The sequence below is a fragment of the Suncus etruscus genome, chromosome 2 (genome assembly GCF_024139225.1).
Source record: "Suncus etruscus isolate mSunEtr1 chromosome 2, mSunEtr1.pri.cur, whole genome shotgun sequence".
Lineage (NCBI taxonomy): Eukaryota > Metazoa > Chordata > Mammalia > Eulipotyphla > Soricidae > Suncus > Suncus etruscus.
Window position 1 is genome coordinate 38044127 of NC_064849.1, and position 20168 is coordinate 38064294.

The window sequence follows — 20168 nt, forward strand, 5'->3', positions numbered from 1 at the left end:
AACGGCTTAAAGGAATGAGTTATAAGGGGAGAAAAGGTAACTTGCAAAACTAGATCTTTAATTGTGCAAGATGTTGACAACGTTTTCAGTTTCAACTCCAAGATTCCTCCATAAGCCAACGGCTAGTCCAAAGTGGGTGCCAGACCTTGCTCTACCCCCTACAGGATATAGGTCTGGGGGCTCACCAAACATTCATTCCATTCCCTCCACCTGTGCTGTGCAATACAGTACTCATGATACCCCCTTTCACCGAATCCTGCGGTTGGTTCGTACAATGTGACACTAGATTCCAATGCTCACAAGGGAAAAAAAGTAAACGAAAAAAAAATTCTGAATATAGTTTCAGCTATATTCCAAAGGACCATTCTCTCACCACCACCACCCTATTTTTTTTTTTTTCCTCTTTTGTTGCCACTTTAGAAGGTCTAGGTAACACGCAGTACAGATCTAGATCATCACGAAGATGCCTTTCAGCATTAAGATTTGGCACTTGGACACATAATTTCGCAGGCCTCGGTTTCCTTACAGGGAGATACCCAAAGATTGGCTCGCAGAGAGCGACTTGGGGCGGGGCAGGGTCCCGCAGGAAGATAGAGACCGACCCTTCCCGCTTTCCCTAGCGTCCCAGCAGCTTTCAAGAACCCCGAATCTACCCCCTGACACTTGGCCCCGGGGTGCGTGGCGACGACACAGCAGGCCCGGGGCGTCTGGGCGCCAAGGGCGGGTGCGCGGCCGGGCGGAGCCGAGCCGGGAGGCGGCTGGTGCGTCAGATTCACGCGCGGGGAAGGAAGCCGGCCCGAGGCCTGGGGGCGGCCGGCTCGGGCGCCCGAGCACGTCCGCAGGCTCCGAGGGGAGGTGGCAGCCTCTGAGAGGCGGGAGAGTCCGGGGAGGCGGCCTGGAGGTGGGGCCGTAGGGGGCCGGCCCGCGCGGGCTTCATCTGCGGACACCCGGCCTGCGGCCGGCAGCTGGGGGACATCGCGGCGACTCGAGCAGCTATGGCCCGTCCCTGGGGCGTCCTGATCGGCCTCCTGGGCGCCGGCTGGCTGCTGGGCACCGGGCACAGCGGGCAGCAGCCCCTGGAGACCGCGGCGCAGCGGTGCTTCTGCCAGGTGAGTGGGGTGCCCGCCAGTGCGCGCGCGGGCTTGGTGCTCCGAGCCTTGGGCAGCGCGTTCTACCCCGCGCGCCCGGGAATGGAGAAGGCTTTTTGAGGGGTGTGTCTTTGGAGCTTTCGATTGAACCCCCCAGAGCTGCTTCTCTCTGGCTCGAACCTCTACAGCTTGCGATGTCGGGGCGGCTGGGTGTCCTCCTGTAGCCCGACCTCGGCGCACTGTCTCCCGCGTTTCTCACCGAGTGTTGGCAAAGGGGTGGGTGCGCGCTGGATCCCCACCAAGCGGGTTTGAGGACTATCTGCTGGGAGCGTGCAAGGGAGAGCATGCAGGGAGAGTGCAAAGACAATTAAAGCTCATTTAAAGCCGATTTTGGTTTTTTTCTAACTTCTAACTTGACCAGGAACTGTACCCAGAAACCTGCGCCTTTGCCTCCCTCTTTCAGCCTTTGCCTGTCTCTCTTCGGCCCCAACTGAACTGGCTTTTGTGTCTTGTTCACGGTCAGGAGGGCTTTTCTGTGCCTAATCCTCACTGCTTGGGGTCTCTGGGTCCCTGGTTGCCTTGTAACTTCTTGCCCTTGCGTCCTCCCCCCCCCCCCCGCCCTCCCCGGAATATAATGAGATTCTTTTACCTTGACATCCATAAGAGCTGATTGAAATTGGGAAGATTGCACTTTCTTCCTTAGGGAAGAGAGAAAGAAAAGAAAAAGTGATCGTAAGTTTATGATTATTTTCTTCTGTTAGAAGTGGGCTCCTTAAAAAAAATCCGGAATTTACAGTATTTGCTATTTTAATCTTTCTTATGTCACCTGTTGGTTTTTATGGATAAAGATAACATTTTACATAAAATTAAGGAAAGCACGTAAAATAGATTCTTTTGAGTGAGTCAACTTAGGATTAAAAAAACTACTTTTTGGGTGGGTGGGGCTCTTCATTCAGGAATTACGCCTGGCCTGGTGGCCTGGGGACCATATGGGATTGCTGCGGATGGGACCTGGGTCACCAGCAGTCTGGAAAAGTGCCTTATCAGCTGTACCATGATTCTGGCCCAGAAATAAAATTTTACATGTGTGAGAGCAGCGTCATAACTAGGAGGAAAATTTCAAACTGTTTTAGTGTTTGAAATTTTTGCATTATTTTTTCTGAATGATTTTAGCAGTTGAGGTATTATTGAAGGCTAAACAAGAAAAGTTGAGGGGCCGGGCGGTGGCGCTGGAGGTAAGGTGCCTGCCTTGCCTGCGCTAGCCTAGGACGGACCGCGGTTCGATCCCCCGGCATCCCATATGGTCCCCCAAGAAGCCAGGAGCAACTTCTGAGCGCATAGCCAGGAGTAACCCCTGAGCGTCACAGGGTGTGGCCCAAAAACCAAAAAAAAAAAAAAAAAAAAAAAAAAAGAAAAGTTGAAAGAAAACTACTGCTTTTTTTTTGGCCTTTTTTGGGGGGGAGGGGGGTCACACCCAGCAGCGCTCAGGGGTTACTTCTGGCTCTTTGCTCAGAAATCGCTGCTGTCAGGCTCAGGGGACCATATGGGATGCCGGGATTCGAACCACCGACCTTCTGCATGAAAGGCAAATGCCTTACCTCCATTCTAACTCTCTGGCCCCCAAAACTATTGCTTTATAGTTGAGATTGTAAAGCTCTATGTTCAATGATCTCTGGCATACAATAAAGTACTAAAAGGGGTGAAGATTGAAATATTTTCCTAATACAAAAATGGGGACCATAGATCTCCTTTACCTTTTAGAGTAAGAAAGACCACACTACTAGTCCGTGTAAACCCCCCAAAAGTCAATTTAGTGAATTTAAAAATTATGTACTGAAAAATAGGGATGGTCAATACCAATTTAATAAGTGAATCAGGAATATCCTTTAGATTTTGGGAGGTAAGGAGAGAAGAGAAGACACAGTGATGAATAGACATAAGAGAAAAATGGAGAAACGTATGTGGACATGCACACAAACAATATGAGAAATGTAAAAGAAAAAACGGGAGAAAGGAAAGATAAGGGGAGATGGATGGTGCAGATTATTCATTTAGCAAACTTTTAATCAATTGATACGTTGATCTGAGTGTTTGTAATACAGAAATAATTGTGGCGTGATCCTGTTAATTATAGAATAATGAATATCTTGTGGGGGAAAAGAGATCACCAAGGCATTAAAAACTAGTTTGTATATAATGTTTATTATTATTATTTATTTTTATTTATAGTTTTTGTTTAATTCCAATCCTTGACACTGCAGAACACTGAACTGGTATATAATTGAAACTCAAAAAGTGTTAGGAAATTATAAAATCTGAGCACTATCCTAAGAAAGGTATATTCTTTTAATAGTACAGACTAAAAATACTTGAATGTTTTCCAAGATGTGTTTTTTCAGATAGATTTACAGTTTTAAATGAATCATTAAACTAAGTTACCACATGTACCTGGTAGTTGATATCAAATCTTGCTAAGAACATTTTCACTCATAAATTTGATAATAGTATTTCAGTGTTGCTGAAAATACTGTTAAATTAATTAAATAGTAGTTCAGCTAATTCAAAATGGCTACTTAAAAATAAATTATTTGGGGACTGGAGACATAGTACAGTGGTTAGGACACTTGCCTTGTATGTAACCCACCCAGATTCAATACCAGAACCCCTATGGTTCCTTGAACCCTACCAGGAGTTATCCCTGAACACTACTAGGAATGACTCAGAAACAAAAATAAAACAAAACCCTAAGCCAAAAAAGGATTTATTTTTATTTTTGTGCAATGTAGATAAACTCTGCAGATGTATATTTTAGCAGACCTATCTATCTCATACTTTATTTAGGTTGGTCAGAATGGCTGGGCCATGGAAGATATCCTTATTAAACATGTTAGGATGTTAGTAGGAATAAACCCAAGATTAAAATTTGGTCAGAGGGATCTTTGGAACACTTGATAGTTATAAAACACAATAAAATTAAATACTTTTTTTTGTTATCTTTTTAGTGGTGCTTATCGTTATTGTTGAAGTCCTCACTGGATATTTGACACTTCTTTTTGTACTGGTGGAGTGTTTCATCTTCTTTTTCTCCTTCATCTCTCAAATCGATGATGAGAGCCTCTAGAAGGATTTCGCCCATTTTCGGAGTATTAGACTTTTACCCCAGTTTATTACTTTTCTCTTCTTCAAACAAAACCACGCAACTTGAACTAGCTAGTTCTGCCTCCCAATTAGAGGGGGAAATAAGGGAGGCACCAAGACCAAACAGATGCAAGACTACTATGTAGTAGGATAGGTACATAGGAGACCACATATTCTAGCAGCCCTGGGGGTGAGGGAAGAGGATATGGGAGGTAGGACAAAAACGGAGGTGTAGGGAGGACAATTTGGTGATGGAAATCCCCCCTGATTTTATGTAAATATTTACCTAAAATATTATTGTCAACAATATGTAAGCCACTATGATCAAAATAAAAATTATATTAAAAAATAAAATAAGAGTTCTTTGCTAGAGGGTCAGAGTAATAGCACAGCAGTAGGGTATTTGCCTTGCATGTGGACAACCCTGGATGGGCCTGGGTTCAATCCTGGACATTTCATATGGTACCCTAAGCCTGCCAGGAGTGACTTCTGAGGGCAGAACCAGGACCCCTGGGTGAGGCTCAAAAACCGAAAGGAAAAAAAAAAAAAAAGAGTTCTTTGTCAAATGAGTGAACTTTGATATCTTGATTTATTTTTATTTATTTGTTTGTTTGTTTTTGTTTTTGGGGTCAGGGGTTACTCCCTGCTCTGCACTCAGATATCTCTCCTGGCAGGCTCGGAGGACAATATGGGATGCCAGGAATCGAACTACCATCTGTCCTGGGTTGGCTGCTGTGCTATCTCTCTGGCCCCTATTTTTACTTATTTTTATTTATTTTTAAATTTATTTCACTGGTGTCCAGGGGTTACTCGTGGCTCTATATTTGGGGTTACCCTGGTATTGCTCAGGGTATCATGCTTTTCCAGAGTTCAAATGAACTCCTGTCTGCAAAGCCTAAGCACAGCCTGTTGAGCATTTTCTCTGGTCAGGTAAAATGTGTTCTTCCTTCCTTCCTTCCTTCCTTCTTCCTTCCTTCCTTCCTTCCTTCCTTCCTTCCTTCCTTCCTTCCTTCCTTCTTCCTTCCTTCCTTCCTTCTCTTTCTTTTTGTTTTTTATTTTGGGTCACAACCCAGCAGCGCTCAGGGCTTCTGGCTCTATGCTCAGAAATCACTCCTGACAGGCTCAGGGGACCATATAATAGGATGCCGGGATTCGAACTACTGACCTTCTGCATGCAAGGCAAATGCCTTACCTCCATGCTCTCTCTCTCAGGCCCCTTTAAATTATTCTTATTTGTGTATGTTTGCAGGATTGGGGGCGAAGTTTGACCACACCCGTGTTCTTAGGATTCACTTCTGTCTTTGTGCTTAGAAGTTACTCTCAGCTGTGCCAGCATTGGCTGCAAGCAAGCATCTTACCTTTTGTACTTATTTCTCTAATCTTTGCTTCAAATCTAAACACACTTCAGTCACTGTATATATGTTTTGTGTATGTATGTCTGAGTAAGGGGCTTGAAGAGGACACATCTGGAAAAATTTAGTTGTTAACTTTGGGACACTGCATAAGGTTAATTTCCTCCTCCCCCAAATAACTGAACATTTATTGAAAAGTAGATTAGAAAGAAACCTCCCAGCTGGGACACTCCTCAGCCTTTGGCATTTGGGTTCATTTATGTCCTGAGACTTGATTTCTTTCTGAGATTATGCCCTGGGTCTGTTAACTGGATTTCTACTTAGTCCCTTTCTGAGATGCTATTCTGGTAACATGCCTGGTTTTCTAGTTTCTAGAACTGGGCCTGGCATCGTGCCCGCTACACTTCCCGCCAGAAATCAGGTTCAGCTTCCTTATGCCAATTGGCTTATGCCATTGGGCAGAGTTCAGATTTCCAAGTCCTTTCCTGCCTCTCCTTTGCTGAATTCTCTCCATTTCTTATGATTCCTGCCCCACTTCTGTGCTTTGTCCCCTTGGCTGCTCTGCCACCTGTCAATGTATTTGGGATTGTCCCAGTGCATTATTTCTCCAGCCAGGGGCAGATGATTTTCAAACCTACAGTTGTCCTGCTTTTCTTTCTTTATGGTCTTGATACTCTCAGACACATCTTCTCTGGAGTTCTCTTGCTTTCTTAGGGTTATTTTATAGGTTCTTTGAGGAGAAAGCAGCAAGATAGGAAGCAGGAGGGATGTTTTAACTTTGTGTGGGTATATTTTGGCCTCCTGTGCTCCTAATGGGGGGCACTGAGTGGTACCTTCGCTGTGATAATTAGGCCATTGTTACTGTGATAGCTGGGAGTTGGACAGTGGACTCCATTCATCTTTCCTCACCTACCCACTTCACAAATATTACCCAACGTAAGCTTTCCAGAAATAGATTGCTAAGTACTAAGAATATAAAAATTAAAAATATAAACCAAAGTTTGGCTCTACATTTTGGCAGTGGGAAGGGTTAGGGGTTTACATTTGGTGGGTCTCAGAGCTGACTCCAGATTGCATTCAGATATCACTTTTGGCATATCTCAGGAATCCTTTAGAGATGCTTCAACTCCAGTGGCCAGGGGCCGGAGTCATAGAACAACGGTAGAGCGTTTGCCCTTGCACGCAGCCAACCCCTGATGAACTCTGGTTTGATTCCTGGCATCCCATATGGTCCCTTGAGCCTGCCAGGAGCTATTTCTGAACACAGAGTCAGGAGTAGCCTTTGGCACCAGTGGGTGTAACCCAAAATCCAAAAACAAACAAACAAACACAAAAACCAACAACTCCAGTGGCCAGGAGTGAATTAGGTCATTTCAGTACTGTGAGTTATGAAGTTGGGAGTTGGAGTTTTGTGGGAGCATATAAGGAAACAAAACTTGTTGGTGAGTGGTCCCTGCAGGGCATCAACACAGGAGGTTGGGCCTGACCTTTCAGTCCCTATGATTGATTTTTTCTTTTTTTTTTTTTTTTTTTTTTGGTTTTTGGGCCACATCCGGTGACACTCAGGGGTTACTTCTGGCTATGCACTCAGAAATCACTCCTGGCTTGGGGGACCATATGGGACGCTGGGGGGATCGAACCGTGGTCCGTCCTAGGCTAGTGCAGGCAAGGCAGGCACCTTACCTCTAGCGCCACCGCACCGGCCCTTGATTTTTATATTTTAAATAAATACCTCAAGGTGAAAAAAGGCATACCTTTCTTCTCAAATGTTTTATCTTAATATAGCAATATTTGGCTTATATCCTTTTGGCTTCATCTTTTTTTCTTAAAACCAATATTTATTTATTTATTTATTTATTTATGTTTTTTTGGGGGCCACACCCGATGGTGCCCAGCGGTTACTCCTGCCCTCTGCATTCAGAAATCACTCCTGCAGACTTTGGAAAGCACATGGCTTCCGGGAATCAAACCAGGGTCCGCCCTTGGTCGGCCGTTGTGTAAGGCAAACGCTCTACTGCTGTGCTATCCCTCTGGCCCAGCTTTCCTCATCTTTGTGCCTGCTAGTCTTTATTTAATTTGTATCTGTGGGAAGAAAAACTGCTATTTGTTTGTTTTGCTATTGTTATTTTGGATCACATCCTGCTATGTTTGGCCTTTAAATTTGGCTCTGTGTTCAGGGTCACTCCTGCCTGGGCTCTGAGGATCATTTTGATGGCATGTAAGACAAGCTCCCTAGCTATTATCTAACTCTCTGGCCCAAAACAGTAGCTCTTTGATGTTGTTATTGCTTGTTTGTTTGTTTGTTTTTTTAAGCTTTTCTGTAAAAATTTTTCCTTTTAACTTTGTTTTAACCACCATGAAAATTTTAAAGCTCTTTATTTTTAAATAAATCTTTATTTACAGCACCATAATTACAAGCATGTTTGTAGGATGGGTTTCAGTCAAAACAGAATACCCCCTCTTCACCTGTGCAACATTCCCACCACCCAATTGTTAATTGCTTGTTTTGGTTTTTTTTCTTTTTTTTTTTTTTTTTTGTTTTTCTTGTTTTTGGGCCACACCCTGGTAACGCTCAGGGGTTACTCCTGGCTATGCGCTCAGAAGTCGCTCCTGGCTTGGGGGACCATATGGGACGCCGGGGGATCGAACCGTGGTCCGTCTCCTAGGCTAGCGCAGGTAAGGCAGGCACCTTACCTCCAGCGCCACCGCCCGGCCCCCTCTTGTTTTTGGTTTTTAAAGCCCAAATCTGGTTGTTTTCAGGGCTTACTTTAGCTCTGCATGATGGATTAGTCCTGGCAGAAGGTCAGGGGACCATACTGGGTGCTGGGAATCGAACCTGGGTCGATTGCATGCAAGGCAAGGGCCTTATCCTATGTACTTTTCTTTGGCCTAAAGCTGGGTGGTTGTATTCTAAACTACCAAACTGCTTTTTTGTTTGTTTTTTTGTTTTTTGAGTCACACCTGGCAGCACTCAGGGGATACTTCTGGCTCTATGCTCAGAAATCGCCCCCCTGCAGGCTCGGGAGACTAAATGGGATGCTGGGATTCGAACCACTGACCTTCTGCATGCAAGGCAAATGCCTATACCGCTGTGTATCTCTCCGGCCCCTTTTTTGGCCTTTTGGCTTTTGGACCACACCCAGTGGTGCTCAGGGGTTACTCCTGGCAGGCTCGGGGGACCATATGGGATGCTGGGAATCTACAAACAAGGACCATCCCGGGTCGACCTCATGCAGTGCAAGGCAACACCTTACTGCTGGTGCTATATCTCTCAGGACCCCAAACTGCTCTTTTGATCCTTTCATCCCATCCGCTCTTTGGTGTTTTTTTTTTTTTTTTTGTATGCTCTTCTTTTCTTGGTTGTTGCTCCCTTATAAAGATTGCACCTCCTAAGTAAGCACTTTCAGTACTATGTTGAATAGGAGTGGTGAGAGAGGACAGCCTTGTCTTTGAACCAGGAATTTAGAGGGAAGGTTTTAGTTTTTCTCCATTGAGGATAATATTGGCTTGTGGTAGATCGGGCCTTAACTATATTGAGAAAGATTCCTTTCATTCCATCTTGCAGAGAGTCTTTCATCAAGAATGGGTGTGAACCTTATCAAATGCTTTTTCTGCGTCTATTGATATGACCATGTGATTTTTATTTTTCTTGTTGTTGATGTTGTGTATTATGTTGGTAGATTTATGGATGTTAAACCACTCCTTGCATTCCTGGGATGAAAACCTACTTGATCATAGTAGAATGATCTTCTTGATGAAGCATTGGATCCTGTTTGTCAGGATTTTGTTGAGGATCTTTGCATCTGTATTTCATCAGGGATATTGGTCTGTAATTTTCTTTTTTGGCAGCATCTCTATCTGGTTTTGGTATTAAGATGATGTTGGCTTCATAAAAGCTATTTGGAAGTGTTCCTGTTGAAAAGGTTTGAAAGAATTCATTCGTGAATCCATCAGGGCTTGGGCTTTTTTTTTTGGCAAATTTTACGGTTTTAATTTCCTCATAGTGATGTGGGTGTTTAGATATGCTACAATCTTCTTTATTCAACCATGGAAGGTTATATGAGTTCAGAAATTTATCCATTTCAAACAGGTTTCTCATATAAATAATGAACAAAGAGTTGTGAGTACCGAGTCAACTCAAGCTAAGATGAAGGTGTCTACATGGTTGGCAATGTGGGTTGTTTCCAGCTGTAGTCTGCTCATTCTGACTTAACTGTGATATTATGTGTACTTTTGTCAAGGAAAATAGCTTGTTTGTCTGGAATCAAAATTTAAAAATTAATTTTCTATGAGCTTAAAAATAGTTTTTTCAGTATTTGAAGTAACTAAATCTTTCTTTTTCTTGCTGGCTTTCTATTCATTATTTTATGATATGCAAGGTTTAGCAATTATATAAGGTTATATTATTATTTTGTGCTTCTGTATAAAGGTTTAAAATATGTTTTTTTAAAAAAAAGGTTGCACCTCTAGTGGTGGAAGTGCTCACTCACACTTGGTTGTAGGGCTAACCCGGGACTGCCTACTGTTTGTGGTGCTTGGACACACTTGGCTTTGGTGCACCAGAGATTGGTTATTTTTGGTGCTGGAGACCCCATTAGTAATGCTGCTGGAATGATGTGGGGATGTGGAGGATTGAATTAAGGACCTCAGACCTGCAAGGCAGGAAGTTAGCCTTACCTTTGAGCCAATTAATGGTATCTAGAGACTGTTTTTAATGTTCAGATAAAAGGAATATAAAAAATTAGGACATCTAGGCCATAAGCTACAAGCAATTTTGTTTGTAGCTACCAGAGTTAGGACTCTAAGATTATTTTACACTCAGAATTTTGGTAGAAAAGAGAACAAATTTGCATATGAAATGAAAATAGCTATTTCAATGACAAAATATGTAGATCTGATTTCTCAAAACAGAATTAGTGAGCCTCAAATAATTAACACTAGTCAAAATTGATAAAAATTAAAAAATAGCTTAAGCACTTAAAATAATGCTCTCCTCATCCAAAATGTTCTTATCATTTAGGTGAAAGTTTTCTATTTGGGATATTCTTTTTTTTTTTTTGGTTTTTGGGTTACACCCGGCAGTACTCAGGGGTTACTCCTGGCTCTACACTCAGAACACTCAGAAATCACTCCTGGCAGGCTCGGGGGACCATATGGGATGCCAGATTTGAACCACCATCCTTCTGCATGCAAGGCAAACAAACACCTTACCTCCATACTATCTCTTTGGCCCCTATTGGGGATAGTCTAAGATAAAAAGGCAGTGCATAAATTTTACAATATTTATCATTTTCCACAAGGAAAATATCTAGACTCAGAATATCAGAAGTCTTTTTCATAGTAATTATTATTTGATCTGACTGTAAAATAAATATTCAGACCAAGGTATGATAATTTCTATTGCATACTGCATGCTATCTAAAATCTTTTTTTTTTATTTACTTTTTAAAAGTCATGATGATATATTTGTTATTTAAAACAATATTTAATGGTGCTTAGTCCAAGTAAACATCCCAAAATGTTAGCTTTAGCACTAATAATATTTATATGATTACCCATTGTATCCTCATATCTGTCAGTTTGATTTAGTATACAAAATTAAGACATTAGGTTTCAGGCATTGGAAGGTCAGCATTGGCTTTGTGGTTAATTTGCTCTCTCAGTATCATTAATGATAAGTAATTTCTAAGCATAGTTTTAAATCTATTAAGAATTTTATGACCCTTTTAGGGTTATTAAATCTTTATAATGAATTACTATCTCATAAATACATCACTTACTTTTTTATACATCCTCTAAGCTTTGTCTCTGGCCTACATAGCTTGCAGGAAATTTAATGGGAGACAAGAGGCAACTAACTTAAAGATAAAGTATCAGGAATTTCAGACATGTAAGTAGGTAGGCTTGGAAAGATGAGTGGAAATAGGAAATGGAAATTCCCAGGGAATTCAAATAGCATATGTCTCTCCTGTTTTCTTCTTCTTCTTCTTCTTCTTCTTCTTCTTCTTCTTCTTCTTCTTCTTCTTCTTCTTCTTCTTCTTCTTTTCTTCTCTTCTTCTTATTATTATTATTATTATTATTATTATTATTATTATTATTATTATTTTGCTTGTTTTGGGGCCACACCTGGTGGCACTCAAAGATTACTCGTGGCTCTCTTATGGGATGCCTGGAGATCGAACCTGGGTCAGCTGCTTGCAGGGCAAATACCCTGCCTGCTGTGCTATCTTTCTGAACCCTGCTGTCTTTTTTCTTTCAGAAATCTTTGCTCTCTCAGTGGTTTATGTGGTCTTACGTTCACATGATAAAGTGAAGGTCTAAGTTTTCTTGATTACAGATCAAGCTAAGGGAGTAACAACTTCTCCCTTGTTTTCTCATTGCTAATTCCTGGAGAGTATTTTGTGAGGATATCCATGTCTGGTTAGCTGAAGGGCAAAGTCATACGATGGCTATGAGAATAAAAGTGTGTGTGTGTGTGTGTGAGTGTGTGTGTGTTGTGTGTGTGTGTGTTGTGTGATGTGTGAAAGAGAGAGAGAGACAGAGACAGAGGAGAGAGAAGAGAAAGGAGAGAGAGATGAGCTCAGTGGAGGTAAGTACTATAAACCTTTAGATATGTAGTAAACCAAGACATTATTAGATTTTCATATCCCAATTAGGAACATTTCAGGGAAGAAGAATAGAGTTGATTTAGTAAGAAAAATCTTTATTTATTTTTGTTTTGTTTTGTCGGTTCCCACTGGGCTGTTCTTAGAAGTTACTCCTGGCTCTGCACTTAGGAACTGAATGACTCCCTGGAGGTGTTCAGGGGACCATATGGAATGTCAGAGATCAAATCCGGGTCATCTGTATGCAAGGCAAATGCCCTGTCTTATCCACTGTACTATCACTTCACCCCTGAGTCCTTATAATTATTATGTGGAAAAAGAATTCTGATGCACCTAAGATATCTTTATTTACTATTTTCTTCTTTTCAACAAGGTCAGTGGATTACTTGGATGATTTGTACCTGTGATGTTGTGAAACCATTGATAAATTTAATAGACTACAAACTTTTTCCAAGACTACAAAAACTTCTTGAAAGTGACTACTTTAGATATTACAAAGGTATTTTTATTTCTTATTTCCCCACTACAGTACAGTGGCCTGTATTGGTTGAGATGGGATGTGGGAGTGAGGAGGGAGGAAATATGATTGCTTGGGGGGGGAGGGGCTCCAGAGTCCATGCAGTTGCTCCCCAAAGCTTTTCTTTTTTCTTTCTTTCTTTCTTTCTTTCTTTCTTTCTTTCTTTCTTTCTTCTTTCTTCTTTCTTTCTTTTTCTTTCTTTCTTTCTTTCTTCTTTCTTTCTTCTTTCTTTTCTTTCTTTCTTTCTTTCTTTTCTTTTCTTTCTTTCTTTCTTTCTTCTTTCTTTTTCTTTCTTTCTTTCTTTCTTTCTTTCTTTTCTTTCTTTCTTTCTTTCTTTCTTTCTTTCTTTCTCTCTCTCTCTCTCTCTCTCTCTCCTTCCTTCCTTCCTTTCCTTCTTCCTTCCTTCCTTCCTTCCTTCCTTCTTTCTTTCTTTCTTTTCTTTCTTTCTTTCTTTCTTTCTTTCTTTCTTTCTTTCTTTCTTTCTTTCTTCTTTCTTTCTTTCTTTCTTTCTTTCTTTCTTTTTCTTTCTTTTCTTTCTTTCTTTCTTTCTTCTTTCTTTTTTGTTTTTCTTTGGTTTTTGGGTCACACCCGGCAGTGCTCTGGGGTTACTCCTGGCTCTATGCTCAGAAATCGCTCCTGGCAGGCTTGGGACCATATGGGATGCCAGGATTCGAACCACTGCCCTTCTGCATCAAGGCAAATGCCTTACCTCCATGCTATCTCTCCAGCCCTCCCCCAAAGCTATTTCTATTTTTTGGGGGGCACACCCAGCAGTGACGCTTAGGGGTTACTCCAAGTTACTCCTGACTATGCGCTCAGAAATTGGTCCTGGCTTGAAGGACCATATGGGACACCGGGGATTCAACCCAGGTCCGTCCTGGGTCAGCCGTGTACAAGGCAAACACCCTATAGCTGCGCTATCGCTCCTGCCCCAAGCTATTTCTATTTTATTTTTTAATAAGCATATATAAAATTGGGGCTGGAGTGCTAATACAGTGGGTAGGGAATTTATCTTGCACATAGCTAACCTGGGTTCCATCCCTGCCAGCTCATATTGTCAGTCCCCCAAGCATTGCCAGGAGAAATTCATAAGCACAAAGCCAAGAGTAAACCCTGAACATCGCCGGGTGGAGGCCCCCAAAAAATCCAAAAGCCAACCAAAGAAATGAGAATAGATAAGGTTTAAATGAACTCTCATAGGAGTTACTAATCTTTATAAATTGGCTATTATTCAAACTTGATCAAATTTATATTAGGAAAATTCAATCCATAAGAATGAAACTTGTGGTTCTAATATTACTCTGGATAATTTTATTGATTGGAATTTGGTCCTACATTTGGTCATTCTTAAGGGCTATTCCTAGCTCTGTACAAGATATGTATAACTTTAAACAGAGTTTTATTCTTTTTTTTTTTTTTTTGGTTTTTGGGCCACACCCATTTGACGCTCAGGGGTTACTCCTGGCTATGTGCTCAGAAATCGCCCCTGGCTTGGGGCGACCATATGGGACGCCGGGGGATCGAACCGCGGTCCTTCCTTGGCTAGCGCTTGCAAGGCAGACACCTTACCTCCAGCGCCACCTACCCGGCCCCAAGAGTTTTATTCTTTGTTCTTTTTTTTTTTTTTTTTTGGTTTTTGGGCCACACCCAGCATTGCTCAGGGGTTACTGCTGGCTGTCTGCTTAGAAATAGCTCCTGGCAGGCATGGGGGACCATATGGGATAATAAGGATTGAACCCAGAGGGGCAAGGTAAATGTACTATTGCTGTACTATTATGCTGGCTTCAAGTATTGTACTTTAGAATTAGAAACTCGTTGGTTAAATAGAAGTCATAATAAGACTAGAAACTGTTAAGTGTTTATCAAAATTGTGAGTTGTTCATAGTTTATTAAAATATCATATTGACTCTAGTTGGCTAAAATAAGTAAATATTTTGGTGAATCATGACTTCATTCTCACTTCTGTTATTTAACAGGTCACTAATATTTTATTTTGATCTACCTCCTGAAAGAGTTCAGGAAACCTAATCATTGGTATAAGCTCGTGATTGTTTAACTTTCTTCTTCTTTTTTTTTTTTTTTTTTCTTTTTGGTTTTTGGGCCACACCCAGTGATGCTCAGGGGTTACTCCTGGCTATGTGCTCAAAAGTCACTCCTGGCTTGGGGAACCGACCATATGGGACGTGGGGGATCCGAACCGCGGTTCGTCCTAGGTCAGTGTGTGTAAGGCAAACACCCTACTGCTTGCACCACCGCTCTGGCCCTAACTTTCTTCTTGGTTTTCTTTTTTTTTTTTCCTTTTTTTTTCTTCTTCTTCTTCTTCTTCTTTTTTTTTTTTTTTTTTTTTTTTTGAGCCACACCCGGCGTTGCTCAGGGGCTACATCTGGCTGTCTGCTCAGAAATAGCTCCTGGCAGGCACGGGGAACCATATGGGACACAGGGATTCGAACCAACCATCTTTGGTCCTGGATCGGCTGGCCGCTGTGCTATCTCTCCGGGCCCGGTTTTCTTTTTTAATTGAATGTTCTGAAATAGTTACAAAGTTGCTTATGGTTCAGTTTTAGTTATACAATGTTCCAACATCCATCCCTTCACCAGTGCATATTTTCCCCTACAAAAGTTCCCAATTTTCCTCCCCTGCCCCTTACTTTTGTAGCCTTCCTTTGGAAGATACTTTTTTTCTTCTCTCTCCTCTCTCCCGTTTTTCCTTTAGGCACTGTGGTTTGCAATACTGTTACTAGAACGGATACCAGGCATACTATTTTACCTCCTTTCAGCACTCAGTTATTGTAGAGTGATCATTTCCAACTGCCATTGCCATGGTGGTCTTTTCTCTGTCCTAACTGCACTCCCCTCTAAATCTCTTCTATTTTGTGGTAAGCTTTCTATCATGGACCTGTCTTCCTGGACTTTGCTTCTATTTTCTTTGGGTATAGTTCTCATGATACACCCCCCCCCCACTTTAATGAGTACAATCATTTTATGTTTGTCCCTCTCCTCACCCTCTGACTCATTTCATTCAGCATAATACAGTGTCCATCATGTATAGGCAAATTTTATGACTTCATGGGGCCGGAGAGATAGCATGGAGGTAAAGCGTTTGCCTTTCATGCAGGAGGTCATCGGTTCGAATCCCAGCGTCCCATATGGTCCCCCGTGCCTGCCAGGAGCAATTTCTGAGCCTGGAGCCAGGAATAACCCCTGAGCACTGCCTGGTGTGACCCAAAAACCAAAAAAAAAAAAAAAAAAAAATTATGACTTCATTTTCCTTACAGCTGCATAGTATTTTATTGTAATGAGGTACCTTAGTTCTTTATGCACTCATCTGTTCTCATCTACTGGGTTGTTTCCAGGTTCTGTCTATTGTGAATAGTTCTACAATGAATATAGGAGTGCAGAAGCCTTTTCTGCATTGTGTTTTTGGGTTCTTGGGTATATTGGTGAATTGTTTGGAAGCCCGATATATAGCTTTCCTTTTTTTTTTTTTTTTTTTTTTTTGAGTATTGTCCATATTGTTTTCCAAAAATAAAGGACCGGTTGACATTTCAACCAGCAGTGCTTGAGAGTCCCTTTCTCCCCATATCCATGCTAGAGCACTGGTTGTTCTTGTTTTTTTTTTTTGTGATGTGTGCCAGTCTCTGTGGAGTGAGAGGATGCCTCATTGTTGCATCTCCCTGATAATTAGTGATATGGAAATTTTTTTGTGTGCCCTTTGGTCTTTTGTATTCCATGTGCGTGCGTGTGTGTGTGTGTGTGTGTGTGTGTGTGTGTGTGTGTATGTGATACCCGGTAGCGTTCAGGGGTTACTCCCAGATCTAAGCTCAGAAATCACTCCTGGCAGGCTCAGGGGACTATATGAAATGCTGGGATTCAAACCACTGTCGTTCTGCATGCAAGGCAAACGCCCTACCTCTGTGATATCTCTCCACTCCCTGTATTTCTTTTTCTTTAATAATTCATTTATTTAACCACCCAGTTATATATTTCTTTTTTGAGGATGTTTCTGTTCATCTCTTCTCCCTAATTTTTTTTTCTTTTCTTTTTTTCACCTGAGCGCTCCTGGCTCTACACTCAGAAATCGCCCCTGGCAGGCTCGGGAGACCTTATGGGATGCCAGATTCAAACCACCGTCCTTCTGCATGCAAGGCTAATGCCTTACTGCTGGCTATCTCTCCAGACCTCTTCTCCCTATCTTTTTTGAAACTTTCTCCCTCTTAAGTGTTACTTGCTGAAATGATATGAGTTGAGCAGATTATCTGAGGTAAGTTGATTCCCAGTTTCTAGGGTGTGTTTCACAGCCACCTATGACTTTTTAACCAATTGACTTGCCAATATACTTATACCAATTACATATTTGTACAATCCCCAGCTCTTGACAACTGGTGAATGGAAGAAATAGCATAGGTGAAGTTGATGACATGACCAGTTCATAACATTCTAATTCAACATTGGTTAATGTCAAGATTTTCACTGTAACAACTTTCTCTTCTATTATTTTATAGGTTAACCTGAAAAGGCCATGTCCTTTCTGGAATGATATTAGCCAGTGTGGAAGAAGGGATTGTGCAGTCAAGCCTTGCCAATCGGTAAGCACTATGTATATATTTAAGAACAGTTCCTTCTTTTTTTTTGTTTTTGTTTTTGTTTTTGGGCCACACCCATTTGACACTCAGGGGTTACTGCTGGCTATGCACTCAGAAATCGCTCTTGGCTTGGGGGGACCATATGGAATGCTGGGGAATCGAACCACGGTCCGTCCTACTCCTACACTAGTGCTTGCAAGGCAGACACCTTACCTCTAGCGCCACCTTCCCGGCCCCCTTCTTTTTTTCTTAAAAATAATTGCAAAAAGATAATTGCAGTTTTAAAAAGAAGTCAATAAAAAATATATTTCAAGGTTTAAGTTAAATATGAAATTTTAATATTGCCATAAGAAATGTTTAAACTTTATCAAATATATTTTACAATGTAGTATTTTGGTAGTAATAGAATTTAAAAATCTGGGATTTATATGATCCTTTGATTTATTACTGAGATTGACAGTGCTTTTGACGTGGTATTTGTTTTTTTTTTCTCCTTACATCTTATTCTAGCAAAGTTATATTTCTTGTCTAATAAAATAAAATTGAGACACAAAATCCCTGCTCTTTTGTAGATACTTTGTTTTTCTTTGAAATTATTTGAATAGGAAGTGGTTGGATAAAACTGTGTTTTTTTTAAATAGTCCAAAAGTTTTTTATTGTTTTATTTAGTTCATCTGTTTGTTTTCACTATATCAAATCTATGTGATCATATGACGTTCATCTTTTCCTTTCTGCTTATTTCACTGAGCAGAAATACCCACTAGTTTATGATGTTGCAAATAATGGGATTTCATTTTTGTCATAGATGAGTAGTATTATTGTGTAAATAGTTTATATCTTTATTTATTCACCAGCTGGACCTCTAATTAATTATGTTGTTTCCAGTTCTTGGCTATTGTAAATAATGCTTCAGTAACCATGAAGATGTATATAGCTCTTAAAATTTGATTTTTTGTATTGTTTAGTAGAAGGCAAAATGGTATAACTGGATCAGATGAAATTTCTATTTTTTGGGGGGAAATCACACCCAGCAGCACTCAGGGATCACTCCTGGCTCTCTGCTCAAAAAATCGTTCCTGGCAGGCTCGGGGGACCATATGGGATGCCAGGATTCGCACCACCACCTTTCTGCATGCAAGGCAAGCCCCCTACCTCCATGCTGTCTCTCTGGTCCCTGAAATTTCTACATTTTTTTTTTTTTGTTTTGTTTTGTTTTTGGGCCACATCCGGCAGTGCTCAGGGGTCACTCCTGGCTGTCTGCTCAGAAATAGCTCCTGGCAGGCACAGGGAACCATATGGGACACCGGGATTTGAACCAACCACCTTTGGTCCTGGATTGGCTGCTTGCAAGGCAAACACCGCTGTGCTATCTCTCCGGGCCCGAAATTTCTACATTTAAAGGACTCTCCATATTGCTTTATTCCTTTTTTCTTTTCTTTCTTTTTTTTTTGTTTTGTTTTGTTTTGTTTTGTTTTTTTGGTTTTTGGGCCACACCCGGCGGTGCTCAGGGGTTACTCCTGGCTGTCTGCTCAGAAATAGCTCCTGGCAGGCAGGGGGGACCATATGGGACACCGGGATTCGAACCAACCACCTTTGGTCCTGGATCAGCTGCTTTCAAGGCAAAAGCCGCTGTGCTATCTCTCCGGGCCCTCTTTTTTTTTTTTTTTTTTTCCCCCGAGAGGATGTTTGCCTTGACTGTGGCCAACCTGGGACGGGCCCAGGTGATCCCCTGCATTCTTTTTCATTTCTTTTCTTTTTCTTTTTTTAATTTTTATTGATGCTGGATTTTTTCCTTTTATTTAAACATCTTGATTACATATATACTTGTGATTAGGTTTTAGTCATGTAAAGAACACCCCCTTCACCAGTGCAGCATTCCCACCATCAATTTCCCAAATCTTCCTCCATCCCACCCCACCCCCACCTGTACTCTAGACAGGCTTTCCAGTTCCCTCATTCATTCACATGATTATGGTAGTTCTCTGTGTAGTTATTTCTATAACTGCACTCACCACTCTTTGTGGTGAGTTTCATGAAGTGAGCTGGAAGTTCCAGCCCTCCTCTTATTGTCTCTGAGAATTATTGCAAAAATGATTTTTCTTTTTCTTAAAATCCATAGATGAGTGAGACTATTCTGCGTCTCTCTCTCTCCCTCTGACTTATTTCACTCAGCATGATAGTTTCCATGTACATCCATGTATAGGAAAATTTCATCTCTCCTGACGGCTGCATAATATTCCATTGTGTTTATGTACCACCGTTTCTTTAGCCATTCGTCTGTTGAAGGGCATCTTGGTTGTTTCCAGAGCCTGGCTATTGTGAATAGTGCTGCAATAAATATAGGTGTGAGGAAGGGGTTTTTGTATTGTATTCTTGTGTTCTTAGGGTATATCGCTACGAGTGGAATAGCTTGGTCGAATGGGAGCTCAATTTCCAGATTTTGGAGGAATCTCCATATTGCTAGGTTGGACTAGATGGCATTTCCACCAGCAGTGGATAAGAGTTCCTTTCTCTGCACATCCCTGCCAGCACTGATTGTTCTCATTCTTTTGTGATGTGCACCAATCTCTGTGGGGTGAGATGGCATCTCATCATTGTTTTGATTTGCATCTCCCTGATAATTAGTGATGAGGAGCATTTTTTCATGTGCCTTTTGGCCATTTATATTTCTTTTTTTTATCAAAGTGTCTGTTCATTTCTTTTCCCCATTTTTTGATGGGATTAGATGTTTTTTTCTTATAAAGTTCTGTCAGTGCCCTGTATATTTTGGATATTAGCCCCTTATCTTATGGGTGTTGGGTGAATAGTTTCTCCCACTTGGTGGGTGGCTCTTGTATCCTGGGCACTATTTCTTTTGAGGTACAGAAGCTTCTCAGCTTAATGTA

At 41.4% G+C, this 20168-nt stretch overlaps 1 protein-coding gene across 1 annotated transcript in view; it reads left to right on the top strand.

Annotated features, from left to right (window-relative positions):
- Positions 1–771: 771 nt before the first annotated feature.
- The window catches only part of ERO1A (endoplasmic reticulum oxidoreductase 1 alpha), a 62556-nt gene continuing 43159 nt past the window's right edge, over positions 772–20168 (top strand). The window contains exons 1-3 of the mRNA XM_049767666.1: positions 772–1118; positions 12562–12679; positions 17201–17286. Coding sequence (XP_049623623.1) covers positions 996–1118; positions 12562–12679; positions 17201–17286 — 327 coding nt within the window. The 5' untranslated portion in view covers positions 772–995. The remainder of the gene's footprint in view (positions 1119–12561; positions 12680–17200; positions 17287–20168) is intronic.